Consider the following 20,465-nt stretch of genomic DNA (forward strand, 5'->3'; position numbering starts at 1 on the left):
TCATTTTTCTATTGCCTGAGAAAGAATTCAAAAAAAAAAAAAATCCTTCAGAAATTTCCTAAGGTTTTAACCTTTATTTCTGAGAAGACACAATATAAACAAAATTAAGACACAAGCAGAGGAAGGACCTGGAGTGCTCTAAGCACTCCTTTTGTTCCTGCAAATAGAAACCCGAAAATCTCTTTGCATCCGACCCGGGCGAGGCAGAACACACTGCCTCTGCCATACGATATTTTGTGAAAGAAGCAAATCAGCTTTATCTGCCAAGTTTCACAGTTTCACTGAATGACACGCTGCTTTATGGGGCCATTCTTGATCAAGCACAGGAGCCCATCTTGCCTTCTCGGTTCACACTCTTCCTCTCCCGTCCCTGCTGACACCGGATCCCATCCCAGCTCCTGCTGCTCATGGCACGTCTTCAACTGCCAGAGCAATCCCCGCGGGGAGTGAAGGGGGGGACATGGAAAAAAAATAAAGGGAGAGGCTGTTGCATGGTGTGCTTCTGCTGCTAATGCTTGCTATCTCGCCTTCCTGCGAGGGCGAGGGGTTTATCTCCAGGTGGAAGCGAGGGATAGCGGAAGACCTCGGAGCACGTTTTTATTTCTACCTTGTGGCTGCCTGTGCAGCATCCCTCCCCACTCCACAGTGAGCCCATTGAAAGCTGAGAGGGGGGAAAAAAGGAGGTTTTAAGCCAAGATTTAAAAACAGGAAGTGACTCAGCTGCTCGTAGGGAGACAAAGCAGGAGACAACTTCACAGAGGAGTGGGGTGAAGGACCGAGCCCCCAGGCTGGACTGCCCCAGGACAGCATGAGATGCAGCTCTGGGAGGAAACAGCTTTGGAAATAAATTGTGACACCCCCCCCTCCCCTCCCCTTAAAGCCACATTTTTACCAGAGGGTTACTCCTGCTTATAAAAAGGTTTCTTCCCCCCCCCCCCCCTCCCTTTGAAAATAGTTGAATAGATCGTTATATATCTGCAGTAATGGCATGTTACATCTTCGTGCCAGATCCACAATACTGTGCTTGTTCAATGTGGGAAGCTGTTTAAAAACGACTTTCCTATTAGAGTATATAGCTCAGTCTCTAGATGGAAAAAGCCAGATCAAAGATATAGCATTTATAAAACTGCTGGTTAAAAGATAAAAGTGAGATAACAGACATCAATTTTTCACTATAAATCTCTGGGTTTACTACAACATTAAAATTTCCAGTAAAAGCAGGGTTTTATATACCTGAACTCTAATGGCCTATTCTGAAAATATTTATGTCAGGAAAAGCATGGTATTTGCATGCCAAAAGCAATTTTAGTGCCAATGTTTAGCATTCCCTTCCCATTTAACTCCTTCCAATCTACTCGCAAGTGGGAGATGCTCTTTCAGTCCTACCCCATGCACCTACCCATGCAGAGCTCCAGAGGAGGGAACTCCAGGTGCATACTAAGGCTAAGTTGAACACTTCTGATAAAATACCACTGCACGAAATACTTGTGCGATGGCTTAGGGTGGAGTCTGTAGCGTGGTCTGAACCACTGATGGCACCTCCATGGTTTGCATGCAGAACTATTCATTTCAAAGAGGATAACTGCCTAACCGAATTGAAAGACGGGGACAGAGGGACAGGAAATTAGGCAACACTGTGCAACAGCTCAGAAGTAACGGGTCAAAACTCTCTTTAATTACATGATGTTTCTGTAGGTTTGGCTAAATTCTTATTTGTTTTATTCCAACATTATAATCAGAGTGTGATCCTGGAAGAGCCAAGTGCCTCAGCAACCACAGGCTTCAACATACAGACATTTTTATTCAGGGAGAAGGAAGGGCATCTGATACCTATCTGCACACGCACAGTAATTCAAAATGCACTGAAGCTGCAGAGGGGTACCTATTTTACCTAGTTACCGTACTATAACCTAAAATTACTTAGGTATAATAAACCAGGCAAACAGCTTTATATTATAGTGCATAGGACTCTCAGAGATATGGAAGTTGGTATCAATTCAGGTTTTGCAAATTGTAATTTCTTAAATTTAAGACAGCTTTTGCAACATAAACTGATTTTCATCAAAGTTTTGCTTTCTTCCTCATTTCATACCAGCATGCACAGGCCATAGCTTTCAAGGATAAGACATAGACATAACTTCCCAAAATACAGAAAAATGTAGGAGCACTACAAGTCTCTACTTCCCTTATCTCTCGGGGCTTTTAGGTTTTTGTTTGTTTGTTTGTTTGTTTCCTTGTTTGTTTTTATGGAATAAAATTAGATTTCAGCATCTGTCACCATCAAAAAAACCTTCATCCCTAGCTCCCACATGAAAACATTGTAACCAATGCACAGTTACTGAACCATGATGCCTTAATGATCATTACACAAATCAACTTTTTTTTTTTTTTTTTTTTTTTTGAAGTAACGAAATTAAGAATGTGCTCTCAGAATTATTTGAATCAGACTGTTAGGTAATAAATTTAATAAAACCCAAATATGATTAAATTGTAAAAGTAATGCATACCACACAAAATGTTATGTGTGTGGATTCTTTTCATTTCGACTTATTCAGGTGTGCTGATTAAATTTTAGCAAATAATGCTGTTAGTTCTGCCTTTCTTTCACAAAAAAAAAACAGGGAGCAGAGACAAAGCACTTGGTAAATATTTCTGTCTTTTATTTTTATGTGTTTTTCTAAAGCTCTCTTTTCAACACAACCTAACAAAAAAATTGCAGGCCTATTATGCAGGCCAAATGCAATAAAGATGTAAGACTTTAAATACTGATAGTAGGTGTTTTGCTGATTACAATTCTAAATTCCCCCAAATATATTATGTATTCAAGCATTTTTAATTATGACATTTTCCTGAATTCTTTAGTATGATCATCATAACTTTTAAAGTACGTATTTTGAATTTAACATAATTTGAATTTATTTTGCAGATAATATATTGATCCTTAAATACATAGGATTTTCTGAAATACACTTATTGTGTACATTCCTGCATGAGAAAATAATCCAACACTGGGAGGAATCTCCTAGCTACAACCCCAAACTCATTCCAATCTATTTCTTCAGGAAAGTCAGGAAAGTCAACCAGCAGTTTTTGAGTGAGTCGCCAGCAAAGTGCACCGTGAAACTGCAAGTATGCAAATCACCACTCACTTAGGGCAGAGCACAATCTCACTGGTATCACTGCAATCTCTTCCTGCTGCCGTCATCCTTCCCTTGCCCTGTGCTACGACATCTGCTGCACCCAGCCCCTGCGCCCACTGGGTCCGTTGAGCATCCGTTGAGCATACGTGAGGACCACCTCACGTATGGTCCTCAGTGAAGCAGGTAACTGCTGCTGAAGGCGCTAACACAGCACAAGGGAGGATGCTCTCGATTTTTACCTCAGCGCTACCTAAATAGAAACTTCTGTAGCGCATCATTTAACAGCTCTTCTGTTCAAAGTGCTCTAGTCAGCAGAACATTATCTGCAGTCTCCTGACTCGGGCAAGCCCAGCCACCTTGCAGATGCTGGTTGCTTAGTTAGAGGCCCAATCTAATGTTGACACAAACCAGTTTCTGGTTTGTGAAAGAAAAAAGCCCTCCAGCAAACAACTATTTTTGTCCACTGGGTCACTGCTTTAGGTCACACACTGTTTTATACCAAAACTGCAGACTTTACATCCAGCAGTTAATCAAGTTTTTAAATGGGAGAAGAATATTCAATTTTGGTGAGGTTTAAAAAAAAAAAAAAAGAAAAAACACACACAAAAAACATTTTTAACCAGCACATCATTTTCTACTATGTGTTCTCCAGACTTTTCATTTTAACTGGAATTGATTATCCCAGGTTTTCCAGTCCTGAGTGAGAAACCAATATCCCCAAAAGAAAAAAAAAATAAAATAATAATAAAAAAAAAAGAAGAATGAGCTATGTAAGAGCCTCTTAAAGAATATGTTTGAACAAGTCTCTGGTTCATGCAAGACAAACTTCTTTGCCCCAAGAAATATTTCTCTGTACTACTGACAAGCTCCAATGAAGATTTTTTTACATGACAGATATCTCCTTTACTATACATGGCTTTGTTACATATTTAAAAAAAATATATTGATTGGCTGACTTGTACTGAACTAGTTAGAGGAAACAAAATGCGTCCAGTTACCTATGAAGTTACTTCTGTGAGGCAGGTTTCTACTACAAATGGCACTTTGGCTAAGTACAGTCTTGAGAATTTCCTTAATAAATTAAAAAAAAAACTAACATTAGCTTGCTTAAATCCAGGAGAAAACACAGCCTCTGAAAATAAAGGCATAATTTCCAGAATGAAAGGGAAAAGAACTAAGCATTTTCTCTTGTTTGTCTTGTACAGCCTTGTGCACAATCTGCACAAGAATTGAAAATTTATACTAATACTCTAAAAAGAATGCCCTTCATCCTTTGGAAGCCTTTGTCTTTCCTGTGCTGATTTGAAAAGGGATTACCTTTCTTTTTTAAAATCACAATTGGAAGAGCTGTCCTGCCTAGAAATTTTAAGATTACACCCTTAAATAAATACTCTATGACATAAACTCAGATCGAAATGACGTGGACCAGTAGATCAGATTCATACCTTAGTTTTGTGGAGAACTGCAAAGGGATGGGGAAGGTGTAGAAAACGGACAGCTCTCTAGCCCCTGGTCTTGACATGTAAATAAAGACATCTGAGGAGCACACAGGTTGGGAGCTGCTGTAACATTCTATCATAATTAGAAACATTTCAAGAGCCCTGTAATTTCCAATCAAAATTACAGTAATTTCTGATATACAAGCCATGATTCATGACAGAATTTTTACATTCCATGGGAGATTATAGTGGCCTGATGTATGACACACTGAGTACAGCACTAACATAAACAATTCAGTTTAATGTTTAAACAGCACTTGGCGTTTAGAATCCCACAATAAAAGAAACATATTATTGTAGAAATTATCACTTTGACAGTGATTGAAGGGTAGGCAGGCATGTGGCCTATAAAGCTATAATTTTTACAGTCCACAGCTTGAGTTTAATCATTTTGATATAACATTTCCAAAATATCCCTTTAAATACTCCTTACAGCATATAACTTAAGAGAAAAGTTCATCCTTTCTGTACAACAAAATGCAGTAAACTCCAAAATGGAAACACCATAGAAGTCAAAAGTCAAATAAATTTAAAAAGAAAATCAACACCAAAATGCTGAAGGCCCAAGAAACACTGGTCTAACTTGATAGCTTGCAGCTTTCTCTGGAAGAGGATGTGTTTTTCTAAGAGTGAGTTTTAGAAAAGTAAAGGAAAAGTGACTAACTGGACTTAACATTTAATCTGATGTGAAGATTTAATGTTGCAAGGAGTGGTGCCTTTGACATTTCCTTCAAGTGTTGGTATAACTGTGGTTCTATTCATTTCCATTTTTCTATATGTTTTTCCTTGAGTTGCTTTTTGAGTACATTCTCACTTACATCAATGCTTTTGCATACTCCAGTGATCTTTCTCAGAAGACATGTCACTTATGGTAATCACAACCAACAAGTGCTCACTGATTTCCCTCTCTTGCCACTAAACTTGACAGAAATTCTTCAGTTGAAGAAAATAGCATAGAAAACCACATAACAGAAGCTTAAAACTGAATATGCAATATGACTGTAAGCCCCTGCACAAGTAACCAAGCAGCCACAAAGACATGCTTTTTCAGATGTACCTTGTATGACCATGTGCTTTTTTTTTTTTTTTTTCCTCTGGACCTGGACAATTCTGCCCCACTTTCAACGCACAGCCTCACTGAACCCCGTTTCTGACTCATCATTTTAGCAAAAATCAGAACCCCGGTGTTCCTTGTTACAGCCCATGTAATTAAAACACCAAAGCCTACCTTCAGCACCACTATAGATAGCTCGCACACCATTTTTGCCTCATCCATGCCAACTATGTATTTATGAAACCAGCACTTGCTGAGCTGCATGGGACAGTGAATAAACAGTACCCAGACGTTACCTTTGAACTCAACAATGAACTCCAAATTGTGGCACTGTGCCATCATGCTAACCCACGTCCAGCCACTATAACTTACACAGAAGCAGGTCAAAACCAGATGGGGGAAAAAAGAGAGGCCGTTACGCCCCAGGAACTTTACCTGGCTTTTGGTTGCTGCCACCTTTGCAAACAGTGCTTGAGACACCTTAGCTCTCTTCATTTCCTGCTGAATCTCATCATAAATGGAAGCATTAATGTTCATGGAATTATTTTCTGTTTTTCCATTCCTCTCTGTAGCGATAGTAGCAGTTTTGACCTAGAAAATATGTTATGAGACATTTTTCATTATGAAAAAGTTATTTTCCTCTCATTCTCTCCCCTTTCCATTTTATTCCTTTTATTCAGTACTGCTCTTATATTCTTTCAGCTTTTTGGTAACTTAACATTATAAGTTATCCATAGTTCAGGCAACTGGGAAACAAGATAATTCAGCATATTGTAACAGGTGAATGCATCTGAAATACAAGTTACTCTTAGCTGACCACTGTGAATTTCCATGTCATAAAAAAAATTAGGTGGAAATCTGTCAAACAGTCTTGTAGAGATTTGTGAATCCTTACAAGATTTCTTTGCCCTGGACAATTTAAGTAAAAAATTTAACTGTAGCACAAAAGTATTTCCAATAATATAAAGAACAACAGAAAAATGCCTTACGTCCAGTACACTCAAAAGAATTGTGATGTAGAAAATCTGTTGCTTTAGATTTAACCTTTTAACATATTGTCTGATCAGTTTAATTCTTAAGCTGTTTTTAAGAAAGCAACAATTTAGATTAATGCATATTTTAATCTCACTAATGAAATCAAGATAGGCTTATCTTAAAACTATTAATGCTGGTTGTATTTCACTTACATACATCAAATATGCATTTTCAAGTATGTATTCTTCTTGCAATCCAGTTTAAAGAAACTAACACGAAAATAAGGCAGAATAACTACAATATTGCCTCTTCTATGTTAGCTGCATCTGTAGTTTGTGCGGTATCAGTTGAAAGGTATAAAAAATTAGCAAGTACACTGAGAAACACCTCAGAATATCCCTACAATACTGTCAACAGTTAAGGACAGCATCTTCCTTTAGGATCTCCTCTTGCAGTGCTTGCCTGAGATTTAAGGACTTTCAGAGGCTGTATTTCTGCCAAGAACCCTCAAGGTGATGAAACAAAATCAAACCTTTAGATTTCAGTTCAAATTGGTTCATACTGAAGTTGTAGGGAGCTGAATTAGTTTAGCCATTCTGAAGTTAGCTGTCTTGCCTAAGTTAGTCGTTCAGGCTACCTCTAAGTTAATGGCCAGAGACAGGCAATTCCAGAAGGTGATTCAGCCTACTCTCAAGGATGTGTCTAAAACCAGTTTCACTATCAGTTTAATCCAGAGCAAGTCAGCATCTTCCTGTGCTCTTAAGTCCCTTAGAGTTCAAAGGGAAATCATTAGAGCATGACAATTCATCTTCTAATCTCACTTTTATATGAGCTTTCATGTCACAGGTCTACCAATATGAGAAGGAAAGGGTTTGGGTGAGGGACATACTTAGGCAAATCATTGGTCCATTTTTTTCCTAGAAATGTCATGCTCAATTTAGCCTAACTATCCTCTGTGGTACTTTTAAAATAAAATAATCTAGCCCAGAAACTGGGAGTGCATGCCACTTCTGCTGAGCCTTATTCGTCTATCAGGCATTTCCAGCGCTGTGCTAACACCTCATCATTTGCAGCAAATGGCAAAATCTCGGCATGGACAAGGCACATGCTTCCACCTGCCTCCTACTGACAGGCATTAGTCTTTCTAGTGTCTGAGAACAGGAATCCTAAATCAAAAGGGAAATGGAAAAAAAAAAATCCCAGAACTCGTTCATACAGTCTGACTGTACATGACTTTTTTTTCCATCTGAAAATAACCAGTACCTTGCAGCAGTGACCAGGACAGTGAGGTGTTTCCTTTTCTGCAGTGTGACATTTAATGGGTGATACTACAGTAAAGGATGGTCAAGCCTGGGCCAAGGGCTGCTCAGAAACGTTCCTGGCACCAGGCAGTGAACAGCATGAGAAGCAGCACCACGAACCTCCTCTTATTCACATTGCAGGGTGGGAAAACACATGCCTCACACTGAGCAGACTAGCATGAGGCCACAAGAGCAGGTGCATCTCCTGAACACCATGCAGTGATATAATTTGAAAAATACAAAATCAGTGGAAATTTTATAACCTTTAAATGGAAAGGACTCACTATAAGATAACTGATGAACAATGGGGACATTAAATTTACTATTGGAGAGAGCCCTCACTGTGCACATATAAAAATCAGGCTAAGCTAACTTAGAAAACTAAAATGTGATGGCTTTGTCAACACATCATCTTGGACCAGAGATTTAAATTTTGGCAAAGTTATTTCACTCCTTCCAAAAGAAATACTTCTAACCTGTATCTAATCTTGGAGGGTTCTCTCGGGAAGAAGAGACGTGGCATCTTTTGGAAAGGAAATGCTTTGCTCTTGTGTTCCTGATCAGAATGTCTCTTTTCTGCAAGCATACTGACTTTCTGATTGCTACTCAGCTTCAAAAGACAGCTTCATGTCATAGCAGTACTTCATAGACTACTGAACTGAGCTGTGGGGTGAACAGCCAGATCATCAAAGAACAGAATTCACACACCATATTGGAGACAATTTAAATTGCGTGTCTTGGTCTATATTTTTCGACGTTCAATTTAGTATGGATATGCATTTAACTTAGAAATTACTGAAAATTCTCGTTCTAGTTGTTAAATCACATCTATCTTTATAGAAGACAATAAACTCAATGGCATCTAATGTTTCTGAAGTTAAAAAACAAACAAACAACCTCATACTGCCCTGTTGCCTTCTGCTGATCTTGAATTAGGAAATGAACAATAGAAAACGCTAATACCTTCATCAAGATGCCCTATTAGCCCACAGATCTTCATGAGAATGAAAGTCTTAAAGTTATAAAATAGTGGGCTTGGGGATTATCGAGAGTTGTACTTCACAGCCATATCCTAGCCCTCTCCAATTTACATCACTAGCCAAGTATAAAAATTCTTCCCCCGCTTCTTAACAATTTCTCTTTAAAGATCAGGTATAGACTATGGCTGGACTAGATGGACCATTGGTCTGCTCTGGTCTGATGAATTCCATGCAATAATACTAATTAACCTCTTGGAGAATATCCATACATAAAACTGTTTCATAATTTATACATAGCAAGCATCTAGCCTGCTGTGTTGAATTTAGAATTGAGTTCAAGCTAGAGGCTGTTTGAAGCTGAGTTGAAAAACACCCTCCTCCTCAAAACAAGAAAAAAAAAAAAAAAAAAGAAAAAAAACAACAAACAACAACAAAAAAAGCCCTCAACAGTGCAACTTCAGGACTTGAGAGAGGAGGTGAAAACAGTATTCATTTTGGACAGAAAAATAAAACAAAACATAATGTCCCATCTCATCCACACTTAAACACAACCTCTCACCCCACCCACACATATAGCCACATTTTCTGTTTAGAAACGAAATCATAGATAAGCTTTTTTTTTTTTTTTTTTTTTTTTGACAGTACCCAAGTTTTGCAACTACTTACAGAACAAGGGAGCATTATTTTATAAATGTAGCACACTGAGAATCAGAAACTCATTTGGCCATCTTCCTATCACCAATCAATTTAGTTGTTTAAAAACACTTGGACAAAAAATAGCACATCTATCCCCTCCTGGCCTGCCTAGGTACATATCTTATCATCAGATAAGGCCAATTACAGTAGCAAGAAATTCTGGATTCTTTTTTTTTTTTTCCCAAACAAAGTAGAGACTATTGTAGAAGAAATAACTAATCTGAAGAGGTCTCCATAAATATGGACGTTCATTTCTTCCTCACCAAAACTAAAACAAAAAAATCTTTTATAACACATTCTCATAAGTACTGTTTTAGCTTGGGAACAAAAATCTTCTTTAATCCTGGTTTAGCTTTTAATATTACATCGTACATTAAAATTCATAAAGTAGTTCATTCCAGGCAAAACAAACTACTTTTCAGTTCTACTCTGCAAATAGCAGAGGAGGTACAATAAATGCTGTTGCTTTCAGAACAGCTTTTATCAGGACAAGGTTTACTACTCCATTATTACACTGGCGCCTGGAAGTGCAGTTATAGTTAAGTGTCAGTGTTTCCATTAACTCTCCTCCATGGTGGTTTTCACGGGGGAAGGAGAAGACTGCATTTATTGTTTGGTTCACTTTGAATTTCATTAAATTGCAACTTGGCACAAGGGCTACCAACCTAAATTTTGAATTTTTGTAGCAAAATAATTTTTTTTTTGCTGGTTGTGATGTTTGTGCGTTTGAAGTCCAGGTCTCCACTGTGAAGTTTTGAGGGAGCTGTCATTATGTGAAGTTCCTTGAAGTGGAAGTTCACTGGTCCTCAAACACCAGCAAAGCCATGTCCTGCTCAAGATCAGTCTTTCAAAAGTGACATCCTATCTCTGGGATCCAAGCTGAAATTGCTTATCATGAAGGAACTCTATTTGTAGTCACAGGGAGGCCAGGATAATATTTATAAAAATGAAAGCTTTTTCTACATTGAATACCTAGAACCATAAGTCATGTAAAATTTGTGGATATTTCTTAAAAAAATCATTTGCTAAAATTATATTCTACTCCTGACTTTACATGTACTCTGTCTTTACACAGGCTGATGATGGGCCCGTAGAGTTAGCACTTTTTTTTTTTTGGTGGTGAATATGGGTGGGGAGAGGATTTCTTCCTCAGCTCTTCAGAAATTGAGATTACCTGTTCCGAGACAGAACTGTTCATAACTGCAGGATGGCTAACAAGCTTTAACTAGAATATATTGCAAAAGAAAATCTGTAAGTTGGTCACCAGTCTCCATCCTTTACAAGTTGTACTGAGGAGGAGGCGGCACTCATTCTCCATGGCCCCTGAACTACCATGATGAGAGGGAAAGGCCATCCCTAGCAACTCTGTGGGGAACTCCAACTACCCTGAACCCAATTTGACACTCAGCATCCCCTGAAGTATGCTATGAAGTATGATGTATCCCCACATCCTCCCACTCCTAAGCAATGTGTGTAGACATTGACCCATTCTCTGAGCTTGACTTAGAAACACTGAAAAGGAACCACCGTGGGGTGATCTGCAAGCTGAATGTCTTGGGGAGGGAGAAAGAAATGAGTAAAAGAAAAAAAAAAAAGAAAAAAAAAGTTTTATTAATCACTTCTAGGTTGGAAATGTTGAACTAGCTCTCCATGCAGTATCTACCTAATGGAGATGTTAATATTTATACATTCCACTGCCCCAGGAAAGAGCCCGACAGACAGGCTTCTGCCCCAGAAGGTGACTAGGTGAACAACATCCAAGGGAAAATTGTTGTGTACCCTGTCTCTTTGTGGTTAGCCCACCAGTGTGAAAGATGGCAGCAGACTTTTACAACTTGACCAGCTTAGAGGGCTAAACATGTTCCTGAAAGCTCAGGCATTAGAGGCTAATGATTTCAACTAAAAAAAAAAAAAAAAAAAAAAAATTAAAATTTTGCTTTTTTTTCTTTTAAGTCAGAGAGAAAGGGAAAAGTAAAGGGGACAAAGAGCTTCTTAAAGGATTTCAAAAAAGAATTGGAAACAATCCAGATACATTAGCTCAAGTAGCAACTAGTAAGAATGCTGTAAAAATGAGATAAATTCAATGCAGTTTCTTCTAACTCAGGCACTGGGGTTTGTGCTTGGTGAGTTCCTACTATCCTATCAGACCTCCAAGGTCACGCTTTCTGTTTTTGCATGTAATAGTATGCAAAATTCACACTGAACAAGCCCAGCTGCTAAACGGTTAAGTCTGCTCTACTGTCTGGCCACCAGTTGGCAACACAAAAATGCAAAATAGATCCTTTTCAGGATGTTTATTTTCACATCCTTCCGAAACTGATAACTTGCAATTGCAAAATAAACCTTCATGTGTGGCACATTAGCTCCCATTTTTCATGGTTTCATAGTTTAATTGTTTCAAATGTTACACTGGTCTAAAGATTTAACATTAAATATGTTGGCTCTTGCCTAAATTCTGTTGTCAGGATAAATGGTCTGTTTTGTCCTTCAGTAGTTATGCAAAAAGTTCACAGCTAAACCAGAAAAATATTATGCTCTATTCCTACACAGTGAATGTTAAATAACTGTTTATAATAATTTTAGTAATAATGTTGTTAGTAGTTTTAGTTCTTTAGTGTCAAATATTCAATAAACTGTGGGCATTTTTCTTGGGGCGTGGAGGGACAGCAATCAGAGCAGTAGCTTGCATTAATAATTTTGCAGAATTGTTTGTTTCTGGTACAATTTGTAAAATTATATTTGCTAGTGCAATTAATAGAATAATTTCATTATTATTTCTAGCATTAAGTGTTGTACTTGCGTTACTACCATGGACATTTCAATTTTTTATCTTAGAACCTACAGAACCTACTAGCAGCTGGCTAGTGCTACATGTGTTTATAGGCAGATAATTCTGGCAACAAATTAAAACAGTTCTGCAGCATCCTGACTTGGAGGTATTTATATCCCCGATCCATCCAATAGATAAAGTGCTTATATGTTTTGTTGAATGACAAACAATAACTAGAAAAATACTTGTTTTGTTCTACAGAACTCAAGTATTAGTCTATAAGGATTCCTTGTTAACCTGTTTTCCTTTTAAAAAGGATCCAAACAAAACCATATGCTGTTTCTACTTTTAACTGTCGTGATTAGGTTAACAATACTCTGGAGTCTCAGGAAAAAAAATGTAAATGTAAACAAATACACAATAGCAACATACATCTTCCCAACACCACTGAAAAAAAAAAAAAAGTGGACTTACAGTATGCTTTGCCAGTAAAATTATAACCAACCCTAAGCCTGCCTTTCTGGCTGAAAATTTATTCAGTTTAAAGTGTGAATTAAAACCAATACAAGGACTACCTCTGACTCGACATCCTTCTGGAAGGTCCTGTAATTAACTTTGTTCTTTAGCTGTGAAATTGCCCAAGACCACTTGAGACAGAGTGAGACATTACCTTGGCAGAAAGAGATAAGTTAAGAAGGAGGGTTAGCCTTTGCTCTGAATTACCTGGGCTGTGGGAGCAGGTTCAGATATTAAACCAAACTTAAATGTTGTCTTAACACAGTTATCTATACTTAACTATTTCCCACTAAAGCATTACTATGTAAATAGACTCTCTTCCTTTATCTTGGAGAGTATCTATAGTGGATTTCACAGACAAAACTCAGTCAATGATAGCAAAATTAGACCATTAGTACAGTCTGTTCTTTCTGGAGTTTTTTTTTTTTTTTTTTTCCTCCCCTTCATGTGAAAAGTACTTGTAGCAGGTCAGAAGAGATCTTCTGTCCTCCCTTTTGCTATGTTCTCATTATTCATTACTCTTGTGTGGTCCTTAGCATCCATTAGCTTCAGGAATATTTGAAAAATAATCTGCAGAAATTTGTAGCATTCAGAAAAGGTACAGAATATAGTCCTAGGCACTTGCTTGAGCCTGTTTAGTTAAAAAAAACTGCCTTGAGTTTATACATTCAACTGTCACAAAATTTTCAGAGTCCCAAAGCCTTGCTTTGCATAGTGAATCTACGACAGCATGATTTCCACCTATCTGTAGATCAGTTTGTTTTTTCCTTGTAAAAGTACAGCCCTGAGCCACAGCAATGCAGAGGATTTCAGAAAAGGTATGGAATTTTTTGGAGTGTTTCTTTCCCAGCTGCATTTCTTCTTTACGGAAATCATATGCATTCCTACAGTTCACTCTTTTATTTCACATGCACCCTAAAACCAGCATCAAGAATTTCGTTTACGGACACAAGAACTGCACCACTGAATTTCTGGATACCTGTTTATCAGACTTTTTCATTTGGGGAGAATTAAAGAAATAGTCCCACCAGATTTGATGGAAATCAATAGGAGTTTCATCTGAACATGAACTAAAGTTTTAAAGAATATATCCCAGTCTTTCAGAGCAGTGACTAGATCAAGGCTGGTTTTTTACCCAGCCCAAACTGGTGAAGGTGCCCCCAGCATTTTAGGAGGGAGTCTTCTCTCCCCGAGACCTTTAGCTTTACCTGTTTGTTTTCTGGAAGATATTTTTTAAGGCAATATGATGTGCTCATACTTCTGCTTTTCATTCCCACTCAGTTTAGTGGTCCAAATCCTTCAAAATCCCTATTTAAAACTCTATCATTAAAACAATACCTGAGAATTACAGGAAAAAATAAAGACAACAACAGAAAACCAGCATGTTCCTGGACCAAATAAAGCTCATGTCTCAATAGAAACAGCAAAAAACTCTGTGGGGGCCATAATGGATAGAGTTTATCTTAAAACTAGAAAATAGCTAGTAATGAACTGCTACTATCATCCATTACATTCCTTAAATTTAATTTGTGACATGCACTGCAAAATAATGATTCTGTGAACGTTTAAAGAATTCAACAGCAAAAGCTTTCTTGTTCTGAAGAAAGGCATCACCCGGCAGGATATGGAGAAAGCACAACAAGCAAATCCAAAAGACAGAGAGAGCAGTTTACTTGTGGAGGCCGGCTAGGCGGTGTGCTTATGAGAGGTGCAGGGCCCATGGCAGAGGCTGCGTTCAAGCTCCTTTCTCTTTCGTCCTGGTAAATTCGATCTCGTTCGGCTTCTGGCAGCTGCAAGAAGTTCTGCATAGCCCGAAGGTTTACCAGCAAGGACTGCGAGGCAGTCTTGGGATCCTCTTCCTTTCGGAGGATTTCTGAGAGCAAGCCCTGTAGGGAGGGGGAGGAGAAAAAATGCTGGACAGTTAGCCTGGTGAAAACATCCTTTGCACAGCCGTTGCTCATCAGTCCTCCTTCCACTGGGCTTGGAACGAGAGCAGCCAAATGTACTATCCACTCCACACAGGAATATATTAATGGCAATTTAGGTAGCAGAGAAGAGAGCCTCAATTGTGCTCTTAATTTTATTAAGCATCTGTTTTACATACAACACAAACTGAATCTGCCTAATAGGTCTCCTTCCTTTTACTGGCTTAACTTGCCATGAAATCTTTCACAGTCGCCAGACAATCACAAGAAGTTAAGAGTAAGTAAAACACACATAGTCCAGAGGCATGATGCTGTGCTGTTCTCAGGCTTTCCAGGCAAAGCACATACCAAACCTAAAGAAATTGGCTTTCCACATTTCTAGCACTTTAAACAGCTCTTTGAAAGGAAGTGATATTCCACAGCTAATCTGAGAAGATAAACTCGTAATGGTCCTGTAGGCTTAACTGACTCAGGTCCATATTTTTAGTCTAAGTCAATACTTAGGTAAGAGAGTTTTATATCAGAGTTTAACAACAGGTGCAAAAACTGACTGTTGGCCACTGAAAGGCTAGAAGTGTGCCCCTCTCCTCCTCCCACCACCCTCATCCCCTCACCAGACCATCCTAATCCTCACCCTGTCCATTGCCTGGGCTGTTTATTTGAGTACCTGCTGTGCAGGTCCCACTTCCTAAGTCCATTTACTGTTGCTGTCTTTTGACAACTTTCAGAGCCCAACAATGATACACAAAAGTGAGCATTGGGGAGTGAAAGAAAGCCAGAATAGAGGGCATAGGCAGCAGTGAGCTGGGAATGGCAGGCTGCAGACGATAGCATGCTGCCGGCTCATACAGACCACGCCAGGTTCCCTGCGTAATCACTTCATCTCGGTTCTCAGCAATGGAGCAGGTCTGGCGGTCTGGGACACCTAATTACTCTAAAAGATGAAATATTTATGAACCTGTGAGTGCAACTAGAAGTTTAACGTCAACAGGTTCTTGAAGTCTCCCCCCTGCCGAATTCTCTTTTTAAATACGTCAGGCATACAAAATGCTCTGCTGTCTTGAAGTTACAAAACTTGCAGTAAGAAAACTGTAATTTCTGCAAAAGCAAACACAAACTTCTTTTGAAAATACATGTTGTTGCCATGCAGGGACAAGGAGAGGCTTGGCCGGAGAGACTTCTAATGCCAGTGTAACAAGGGAACATGGATGTGACATTAAAGAACACAACCCAATGTTCCTTTTCCTAAAGGACATTTAAGTTATTTGGGGGTAATCGAGGTGTGAAGGGTGGAGGTGTAAGGAGGGAGTAATAAAAAAGCTAAGAGAGATGACTGACTGTAGATGGCCATTCACACAGAAAGCTACGGCCAAAGTATCAGCTCCTGATGATGAGTCTGATGCTCACACCTATGAAACCACCTATGGCAGTTGTCTTCTATCCCCAAAAATCCTTTTTTATCAGGCAAAAGCCCCTTATGGAGACACTGCTGCAAAGCCACTGCTCCCAGGCAGCTGTGCTCAGGCAGGCCAGCACCCACCAGCGTGGCTCTGAGCTGTTTGCCCCATTGCCCCTCTGCCTCCCAGGGGCAATGAGGACAGAGGTGCTAATCACTATGTTGGAACCACGTGGTCCTCATGACTCCATATGGGTCTGCAAACACAGGAGGGAAATGGGATGGAAAACACAAACCAACCTTCCAGCACTGAGTCTGAAAGATAATTTGGAGGTAAACTTTAAAAAATTATAATAATAATCTGGTGGATACTTTCTTACCACTGTTCTTCATCCCTCCTCTTTTCTGGTGTCCAGGCAGAAACTATTTAGAAGGTAAATAAATGGGTTACAGACAAAAGTATAATTTGGGTGGAGACAAAATTTTTAAATTTTGTATAGCCTCAACAATAGACTTATTAGCAAATATGGAAGTTAAATTCTTGTCTACAAGGTTAATGTACTTTTGTACTTAAGTACTCACACTGTTACTGCTTGTTAATGGTAGGGTTATACTGCCCATCCTCCAAAGAGCATTAAAAATGATTTTGTGCCACTGAAGAGAAGGCACAGCTGCCTGCAGAGCACAGGATGTATCATTATGGTGTAAACATGTGATTTCTGACTGCTCCTGTGCTGAAAACAAGTGCTCCAGGATTAAAAAGAAGAAAGGAAAACTAAACACAAGTGGACTGGTTACTGGCAGGAAGGAAGACTCCTTCCCAGCAACCCACTGTCAACCACAGAAAACGTCCTTGAAAAATACTTTGGACCATACTAGAAAATAATAAAAAAATAAAACTTTTTTTTACCCTCCCCTGTGTCTGTCAGTATAACAATTTATGCAGGAAGTGTCATTAGGTATTAATTCCCCTGTCTTTTCCCCATCACTGGCATGAATCTTTGCATGAGCTGGGAGCACAGCATAGGACTCAGATGTGGAGAGAAGAGGGGAGATGAGAGTATGGGGAGAAGGCATGAGGAGGTGCTTGCTTTGAATGAAAAGGTCAGAATATGGATGCAAATAACAGCTGAAAAAGGTGTAGTACCAGGTACAGGGCAAGTCTTACAATACAGTTTGCCGGCTTTAAATATTAATTTGTTGCTACTGCTTCAATTTTTTGAGCAAAAAAATTCAGCTAAAGACTGTTGGACAACAAGTAAAATGGGAAAATCCTAGAAAGAATACATTGGCTCTTAAGTCTTGCCTCCTACATACAGTAATTTACCATTCATTATACTAGGCCTGAACTGGCTTGCAAAGCTGCAAGTCTTGGTGTGGTTTCCTGATATTATACCTCAGGTCACACAGAGGATCCATGCCATTTGGTATAGAGATTATAGAAACTGTCAGGCACAGAGTCCCCTTTGCTCATCCTCCCTCTTATTCTTTCACACTGGAAATGTATTTTCTTAAGATGTTACTAGGATCCATTGAAAAAAGAAAGTTTACACATCATCACAAGTATAATTCATTACTAATTGCACAAAAATGTTCAATAAATATTATCAGTGCTTTCAAAAGCTAATTATGAATTCTTTAAAACTGGAGATAAATGAAAGTGTCTGCCAAAGTGAACAAAAACGCTGCCTGTCTGGCCCCCAGTTTGTCTCCTCTTTGAATGTAATCATTGATTCAAATAGATTTTATCAGCCTCACAGAACTTCAAAGCTTCCAGAAGAAAAATGCAATTTACCCAAACCTCCCCAAAATATGCAGAACGTCCTCGAATGCTATCTGCCTCCATCGTGGGGTGCTTAAGCCCCATGTCCAGGTGGAGGATTATTTGCAAGCTCCACCCACAGGCCTGGATCCCTGCCAAGGAAGTTATAAGCAGACACATTTATCTATGTCGCTTAGTAGCAAGAGGAGAGCCGTCATGATAGTGTAATAGCACCTTTTTACCTTTTATTCAATAGTGATATGGATAGTGTGCTTTTTCTTAAATTACAGTACGAAGAATTATATGAATACAGTGGCAATTTCTGTTATACTTAAGCAGGCAAATTTCTCTCTACCACATAATTTACAGAACTCAAATTCAATAAAACATTACATGATGGTCCATTACTGTTATCAATTTTGAATAATCCATCTTCATTTTTCATTTTACTGGAAAATAAAGTGTGCCAAAGACAAAGTGGAAGAAAAAAAAAAGTGCCTGAGAAGGTGGTTGGTGTAAACTTGGATTTTGTTTTAAAATTACGTGGAACCATTTATCGCATCCAAGTGTTCTCCTCTGAAACAACAGTTGCCCAGAATTAGTATGAGCAAAGTCCTAAATACACAGAAGTTTTCACATAGGAGAGAAGGCATTATACATTAACAAAATGCGATAAATCCTGGCAGCTAATATTTTAAACAAGTATGGGGGTGAAGGAGAAAGGAGGGGGAGAGAAAGGTATCTGGCAGAAATACTGAGAAGTACTCAAAAACCTTGAGATGTAAAACTGTCACTTGTGGGAAGAGAAGAATTACAATAGTCAGACATGGCAAAAGCAGCAGAAAGCACTCCCCCTCCTTTCACGATGATGGAGATGAGAGGTCACCTCCGTACAGCAGAACCTGAGCTCAAGCAGCAAATGTTATGGTTGAAAGTGTACACAAACAAAGGCAGGCAATTCGGAGTTACAGTTCCAACCACAACCATGACTAACACCTCCTCACTTGCGCAGCACGTAGATGTCACCGTGCCATGCACCAGGTTAAGTTATGCCTTCAAGTCAAATGTCAGACTCGCTGGTGGGAACCAAAGCTTTCAATTTCCTGACTCATGTTTGCATTTACAAACACTGCAGAAATTGGCGAGGAGTTTGTTTATTTGTCTAAGACTCCGAAGGTGGTTCAGAGGAACAAATTCTGATGCTCCTCTCCAGCTCTTTCAAGAAGAACCAAGCAGCGTGAAAAGCCTCCTGGTTTAACAGGAGCACTGCAGGGGCAGACTGAGCCTATCTGCTGGGGGAGTCTGTGGAACAGGCTGGAGCAGGGTCACTGCGCTTTGCTGCAAACACCATTTCTGCCCAGCAAAGTGCCTGGGAAAAAGCTGAACCATCCAGTATACCGACAGCAGCTGGAAAAGATATTAAATTTATTAATTCAGCTGAATGGCAACTGAAATTTAATTTACTGAAATTTTTGAAATGTATAGCTCAATTTACCAAAATTGCTCTAGCAAGTTGAGAGACTGGCACACACATTTGGTAGCCAAGATTGAGGTGAAACTTGGACCTGCTTGCACAGATCCTGACTCAACAAACTTTTCCAGGGTGCATTACAAAGCGATACTAACAGGATTCAGCCTGTTTCTTTGCAGCCAGTGAGCTGGAATAGCAACTGCTGAAGGACAAATAAAACTTCAGACCTCACTGTGCACTGAAGCCTTCCTAGCAGGCCTACTGTGAAATTTCTTGCAAGGAGAGGCGTTCCAGCCTCCAAAGCTACTTCTGCTGCCCACAACAATTGTGCTATTGTGCACATATGGTGCACGCAAGTTATAGCTTTCTGGCCTCCTCTTTGATTAAACTTTGCAAGGCACATTCCTGAAAAATGCACGGTTTTGAAACTACCATTTTGAAGGTATGGGTAGGGTGGAAATTATCCAAGAAGAGATTAAAAACACTGAACACCCTTACAATTTTCTTAGGTGTGGCTGAGGTTTCTTCTGTCCTATTAATAGACATTAATTTAGAAACAAAAAACAACAACAAAAAACACCAAATGATTTAGTTCTCAGTAGTAATTTTATCATTTTTTTTTCCTTTGGGCTAAGCGGAAGCAGAAATATTTCCAGGCAATACTTTTGCCCCAAGATAAAAATTAAAAACATCTTGAAAATGATGGCAAAATGATGAACTACTATCTAAGCTGGTAGAACCACCCCTCATTTACCCTCTGCACCCTCTCCCCCCCCCCCCCAAACAAAACCACAAATTCTGCATTCATACTACAAAGCAGAAATGCATAAAATGAGGTACCAACATATTCAGCCAATTCAACTGAAGTTCATCTTTATTGCCAAAACACTAAGCTAAATTACTCTGAGTTTACAATTCACTTCCTTCCGTAACTTTTACAGTGAAAGCAAATCTCTCTCCTCATCTGAGACCATATCTTA

General features: G+C 39.0%; 1 protein-coding gene across 11 annotated transcripts in view; it reads right to left on the reverse strand.

Annotated features, from left to right (window-relative positions):
- The window catches only part of SATB1 (SATB homeobox 1), a 93,436-nt gene that overhangs the window by 20,352 nt on the left and 52,619 nt on the right, over nt 1–20,465 (reverse strand). For all 11 annotated transcript variants that reach the window (XM_084509918.1, XM_084509927.1, XM_084509926.1 and 8 more), the window contains 2 exons: nt 14,605–14,817; nt 6,129–6,284 (listed from right to left, as the gene is read on the reverse strand). In XM_084509918.1, the coding sequence (XP_084366044.1) occupies nt 6,129–6,284; nt 14,605–14,817 (369 nt within the window). The remainder of the gene's footprint in view (nt 1–6,128; nt 6,285–14,604; nt 14,818–20,465) is intronic.

The sequence above is a fragment of the Aythya ferina genome, assembly GCF_964211825.1.
Source record: "Aythya ferina genome assembly, chromosome: 2".
Classification (NCBI taxonomy): Eukaryota; Metazoa; Chordata; class Aves; order Anseriformes; family Anatidae; genus Aythya; species Aythya ferina.